Source organism: Nicotiana tabacum, chromosome 19, assembly GCF_000715075.1.
Source record: "Nicotiana tabacum cultivar K326 chromosome 19, ASM71507v2, whole genome shotgun sequence".
In the NCBI taxonomy this organism is placed as follows: Eukaryota; Viridiplantae; Streptophyta; class Magnoliopsida; order Solanales; family Solanaceae; genus Nicotiana; species Nicotiana tabacum.
This window is the reverse complement of record NC_134098.1, coordinates 81198612-81205199: the sequence shown is the minus strand read 5'-3', so window position 1 is coordinate 81205199 and position 6588 is coordinate 81198612. Positions and strand designations below refer to the sequence as shown.

General features: G+C 39.8%; 1 protein-coding gene across 1 annotated transcript; it reads right to left on the bottom strand.

Annotated features, from left to right (window-relative positions):
* Positions 1 to 364: 364 nt before the first annotated feature.
* On the bottom strand, positions 365 to 4496 carry LOC107822444 (receptor protein kinase TMK1-like). Its single transcript, XM_075238080.1, has 2 exons — positions 1927 to 4496; positions 365 to 1138 (listed from the first exon to the last, which is right to left on the bottom strand). Exons 1-2 carry the CDS (start codon positions 4232 to 4234, stop codon positions 612 to 614), a joined length of 2835 nt encoding a protein of 944 aa, XP_075094181.1. The 5' UTR covers positions 4235 to 4496; the 3' UTR covers positions 365 to 611.
* Positions 4497 to 6588: the final 2092 nt, after the last annotated feature.

The following is a 6588-nucleotide window of genomic DNA, read 5'->3' as shown; positions in this document are numbered from 1 at the left end:
AATAATAAATTAATAATGACGAATAACGTGTCTAGCTGAGAAGAAAGGGTAAGTGTTGATGTTCCCGTATTAAAATCTTGATGGCTTATAATCTAGACACACCAAAAAAGACTTCCAAATGAGATTAGAAAAGATGAAAAAATTCAAAGCAGACAGCTCGGTGCACTAAGTTCCCGCTATGCGCGGGGTCCGGAAAAGGGCAGAACCACAAAGCTCTATTGTCTATAGAGCTTACCCTGCATTTCTACAAAAGACTGTTTTCACGGCTCTAACCCGTGACTTCCTGGTAATATGACAACAACTTTGCTAGTTACACCAAAGCTCCCCTTCGAATGAATCCAAAATAATTAGCATGAAATCAGAATTGCCTCAAAATATTTGCATATTGGATAACTTCTAGAAAGAAGGAACAGGGTAGTAAAAGTTTGAGAAGAATTAGATGAAAGCAACTGCATATTGTCACTAGGATGTTAACAAAACCATGCAGAACCAAGAAAGGGAGAAAAAGAAGGGGAAGATAGATACAATGGATTAGAACAATAACTGAACAAACCAAACCACTAAGGGGAAACATTAGGCAAAAGCTCCACCAGTATTGTTCGACGATCAAATTATCGTCCGTCTGCTGACGTAAATGAATCAGCGAATCCAGATGGCCGAGTGGGTATGCTTGTTTGTGTATTGTCACTGCTGGCTAGGTATGAAGAAGAGCCATCAATGCCACTCATTCCCTCGAGAGCCTGCCACTTCTTAACTGCTTGGGGTAGGGACATGTCATAATCGATTCCATATATTTCATCCTCGTCAACTTCTGCTGGTTTCCAGAGCTCAGCTAGAGATGAAAGTACGTTGACAGCATGACCCATGTCTGGTCTCTGATGGGGTTCCCTAGCGCAGCAGTGACCAGCCAACTCAGCAACAGTGCTGACACTGGCCAGAGTTTCTTCATCAAGATCGACTGTGGGGTCAATGGCCTTTCGGAATGTCTCCTTATTAATATGCATTCTGCGGAACCATGGGACAAGATGCATGCTTTCCTCAGGCTGTGATTCATCCAGAGCTTTTCTTCCAGTAATTAGCTCCATCAGAATTACACCAAAGCTAAACACATCAATCTTCGTAGTTACTCTGCCCGTAACTGCCCAATTAAACAAATTAATCAGTGTTAACTATTTCTTTCATACTAATGATGAAATTCAAGATGATATCGTCGACCCTAACTTGTTAGGGATTAAGGCGTTGTAGGGAGAATAAAATGTAAACAAGAAATCAAATGAAAGAACCCTATGCTCTTGCTCAAAAAGACATTAAGAGAGGTTTAGCCTATTCCACAATGTCTCAATTGGGTTACATGATGTGCCTAAAGGATATGAACTACAGCAACACAACTTTATTATCGAGGAAGAAAGTTTACAATCAGAGAAAGGCGAGTGCTTTTCCCCAATACGAAGAAGTCATCATCCAACACTATTTTGTAAACAGATCACAACAATCAATGGGTATTATGATCTCTTTGTCCAAGAGTGATTGCGAATAGATCAAAACCGACTTATGAAATTCAGAGCGATGTTACCAGGAAATTCCTACATTTTATCAAGGAAATAGATGGTGTCAAGCAAAAAAAAGCAAAAAATAATTTCTCAAAAGCATTTCAATTATAAATTGATTGAGACATATCACTTATTTTTATGTTCTCAGGACTCCACTCCATCATTGGAAGATATATGTTAAAGTGTAAGTTCATCTGCTGCTATCCTATAACAGGAACTTCTCAAATTTCAGTTTTTCTGGTTTTAATTCCACTGTCCTCTAGCCTATTAATTTCATATTATTTGACCTTCTATACACTTGCATACTTTGATTTATGTAAGCAATTCATAGATGCATAATAAAATGAAAGTTAACAAGTTACAAGATGAAGTTTACCTGCATACTCTGGTGCAAGATAGCCAAAAGTTCCGGCTAACCTTGTAACCACTGATGCTTTTCCATCAGGAGCAAGGCGAACAAGTCCAAAATCTGCTACTTTTGCCCTCATATCATCTCCCAAAAGAATGTTTGATGGCTTGAGATCTCTATGAATGAAGCTCTGTTGAGCTAAACCGTGAAGATACTCAACACCTCTGGCAACATCTAATGCAATGGTTAGCCTCCTTGTCCATTCGAGGGGCTTTAACCCTTCCTCCTTCCAGTAGAAAAGATACCTGCTGAGTGTCCCTTGTGGCATATACTCATATACAAGTAGCCTCTCATTTCCATCCAAGCAATATCCTAGCAGTGTAACCAAATGCCTATGGCGAACCTTAGTAAGTACTGCAATCTCGGATTTGAACTCATCCAAACCCTTCTCACTCATAACTCCAGATTCCATCCTCTTAACAGCCATTTTAGTTCCATCATGCAACTCCCCTTTGTAAACTGTTCCAAATCCACCTCTCCCCAATATATTCACTTCGCTGAAGTTGTTAGTTACATCCCTCAAAACTTGAATGGAAATCACCATGTTACCAGCCTCAACAATGTGTAAGTCCCCAGGTGCACTGCTGCTTCCACAACTGTCCCCTCCATTGACACTTGAACCAGCAATTGTGATCTTAACAGCATCGTGGTCAGATCCTGAATGATGAGGATGAATAACCACTGTGTGTGGACTCTGAACTCTACCTGACCGCTTGTGTTTAGTCCTGTAAAGGCAAAAGACAAACAGCCCAGCAAGCACAACGGCAGCACAAACACCACCTATCACTGAGCCCACAACAACCCCAGTTGAAGACTTTTTACCACCATTTCCATGAGTTTGTCCACCTCCGCCCCCATCAGATGAACCAGGAGTGCTCCTCGAAGGTGTTCCAGGTGCAGGTGGAGGCGGATTATCTTTCCCAATATTGACATTGCCTTGAGTTTTCAAAAGAACATTGCTCTTAAATGGTGGGATTTTTCCATAAAGCTGATTATTAGAAACATCCAATTCCCTCAGGTTAGGCAACAACGCGAGCTCATTTGGAATAGTTCCTATAAGATTATTGTTTGCTAGGATCAACTTCTGTAATGATGTGATGGAGGAGTAGTTGGGAGAGATTGTCCCGGTAAGTCCCATCTTCTGAAAATTCAGCACTGTAATGTTGCCACCATCACAAGTTATGCCCATCCAAGGGGAACACGGATCATTCCCCTTCCAATTCTCAGCAAACTCCCCCGGGTACCCCACATCTTTAGCCACAGCCAACAGTGTATTAACCCGCGAGTCACAAGGAACACCCGGCTGTGACAAACAAAAACTATTCGTATCAGCCAACATATCCACTTGCACTGAAGATGGAAATTTTGGTGTAGGCCCTTGCAGAAAGTTGTTTGTCAATATAACCACTTTTAACGAAGGCAGATTAACCAAAGAGTTTGGCACTGGACCAGTGAGGCTATTATCTCTCACACTACAGTTTTGCAACTGACTAAGGCCCGAAAAATCAGGCAAAGGGCCTGAAAACGCATTGCCTTGCAGCCAGAGTTCGGTTAATTGAGTCATGTTTTGTATCACATCGATCGAGCCATTCAACCTACCCTTTAGACCATTTAACCACAATGACTGTATCTGAGAGCCCGAAAAGCTTGAGGGCAGAGGACCCTCCAAACTATTAAACGACAAATGCAAGTTTGTTAAGCTAGCAAATGCATCAAAAAAATCTGGGATTGTACCAGTAATATTAGCAGAAACGGCAGAAAAAGTCTGAATAGACGTTGCACTTTTCAGACTTTCCGGTATTGACCATGGTGAAAACTGATTTTTATCCAAGTAAACACTTTGCAAAGAAGTCAACCCGTCGAAAAAATCGGTAGGAATTGAAGTGAACCCATTGTTGTTTAGAAGAAGGCTCTGTAACGAATCCAACCCGGAAAAACTCGGGAGTGACCCAGTGAGTCCATTGTTTTGAACTTCAAAGACTAGCAATTCAGTAAGGTTATTCAAGTTTGGTGGGAGAGAACCTTTCAAACCTTGATTTCCGATTTGGATCCTAGTCACACGACCGTCCTTTGTACACTGAACTTTCTCCCACTTACACGGGTCCGGGTCGTTCCAACCGAGTGAACTCGGCGGGTTGATTCGCTTCTTCAATTCTTGCATCACTGCAGCATCGTTTGTAGCACTACCCTCCTGAGAGTATACAGATGATACGACGTACAACAACAGCACTAACAAACGCAGAGAACCACCCATTTGTAGTTTCTTCAATTTCATTGTGTTAAGAACAAAGAAATACACACAGTAGAAAAAGTTCAAGGAAAGAATGGCTCAGAAAACTGGAAATTCCCGTTCTTTTTCCTTAAAAGGTTTAGGGTTTTCTTAAAGTTGGGGATATAGGAGAATTTTGGAGAGTGTAAAAAGGAAAATGCGGGCTTTTAGAAAAAGGAAAGAGAGGTAGCAGATTGAACGGCGGAGACGGAGGGGAACAAAGAGAGGAAAAAGGTTTGGTATTTGGAATTTTTGTTTGCTGAGCTGTGAGGACATATTTTTGCATGTTGAACCCTGTACATTCAATCATTTTGCATTTTACCCCGTGCCGTTATTTCCTATTTTTTAATACTCCATATGTTCTATTTTATATAATTATTTTCACTTTTTTAGAATCAAACTATGTAATCTTAGATTAATATTTTATATTTTTTTATTATATTGAAATGAGAAGAAATGTAGCTTATAGTACTTTTCGTATAATTTTTGAATATTTAAATTTAACTTTAAAATATTGAATTAATTTAATTCAATTTAGGTTTAAAGATTAGTCAAATTGACTTTGAAAAAGCCAAAAGGTTCCATTTCATGTCACATCTTTTCTTTTAGGTTCTAGTTTTACCCTTAATTACATAAAGTTATAGCCGAAAAAATATTATGACATATTTAATTTAACAAATTAAAAATATTTATCTCTCTCTTTTTTATATTCTGTATCAAGTCAACTATATTCATATATATTGAAATTAATGAAATATGTTTTCTTCTAAAATCAATATGAAATTAATGCTTTTACCTAAATGTCAATGTAATATTGAGATTAACAAGAAAACACCCATTTTATTATTATTTTTAGATTTTTATTTCAATTGGGGTTTGAGGTAAATGTAGTCTATCACCAAAAACAAAAGGTAAAATATGGGTTACAAATTGCATAGTAGGACATATATTAGGGTGCAAAAGAAAAGGGAGTCGAGGATGAGAATGATGGGAGTAAGGCTTTCCATAATAGGAGAAGTTTGTTTTGGATGAAAAGAGAGAGTAAAAGGAACGAATACAACTGGCGCATGCGAGTGGGGTCCACATAATGGGGTTTTAATATGGACATGCTGGATTAAACCTAAGATTACACATTTCAAGGGAATTTTTACGTGTTACTCAGGGTAACAAATTACGTGATTAGTACTTGTATTTATGTTATCTTGATTTCAAAATGATGACATACAACAACAACCATAAGTGAAATTCCACTAGTGGGTCTGGGGAGAATAGTGTGTACGCAAACCTTATCCCTACCCGAGGAAGTAGAGAGGTTGTTTCCGAAAGAAGACGAAAAGAGACAATATCATTATCATCAATAGAAACTATAGGAAAAATAACATCATGAAAATGAGAAAGTAGATGCAAAACAAACGCGATAGACAGTACATATACCTGGCACTATGGTAAACAAAGGAGTAGTAAGACACAACAATGCCACTAACTGACATCGACAAAAACCCTACCAAACTAGCCTCACAAAGGTACTAAGACTCAAATACCTCATAACCTACAACCCTAATACTCGACCTCCACAATTTCCTATCAAGAGTCATGTCCTCGGAAATCTGAAGCCTCGTCATATCTTGCCTCGTCACCTCTCCCCAATACTTTGTAATTCGTCCTCTACCTCTTCTCGTGCCCTCCAAAGCCAGCCGCTCACACCTCTTTACCGGAGCATCTGGGCTTTTCCTTTGTACGTGTCTGAACCATCCGAGCCTCACTTCCCGCATCTTGTCATCAATGGGAGCCATGCCCACATTCTCCCGAATATCTGCATTCCTAATCTTATCTATCCTAGTGTGTCTGCACATCCACCTCAACATCCTCATTTCTGCTACTTTCATCTTCTGGATATGTGAGTTTTTAACAGACTAACACTCAACCCCATACATCATGGTCGGTCTAACCATCGCTTTGTAAAACTTACCTTTGAGTATCGATGTCACTCTCTTATTACACAAGACTCCAGATGCTAACCTCCACTTCATCCACTCCACCCCAATACGGTGTGTGACATCCTCGTCAATCTCCCCTCCCCCCTGGATAACCGACCCAAGGTACTTGAAATTGCCACTACTTGGTATGACTTGTGATTCAAGCCTCACTTCCACACCCACTTTCCTCGGCTTAGTGCTGAACTTACACTCCAGGTATTCCGTCTTCGTCCTGCTCAGCTTGAAACCCTTAGACTCAAGGGCATGTCTCTAGACCTCCAACCTCTCGTTAACAATGGTTCGCGACTCATCAATCATAAATATGTCATCGGCGAATAACATACACCATGGCATCTCCCCTTGAATATAGTGTGTTAACGCGTC

Bases quoted from the DNA above. Each gene is read 5' to 3' on its own strand.
- LOC107822444 (XM_075238080.1), bottom strand. From the start codon at position 4,234: ATGAAATTGAAGAAACTACAAATGGGTGGTTCTCTGCGTTTGTTAGTG. The intron at 1,139-1,926 runs GTAAACTTCATC...TTAATTGGGCAG, and splicing joins TCTTGCACCAGAGTATGCAG to TTACGGGCAGAGTAACTACG.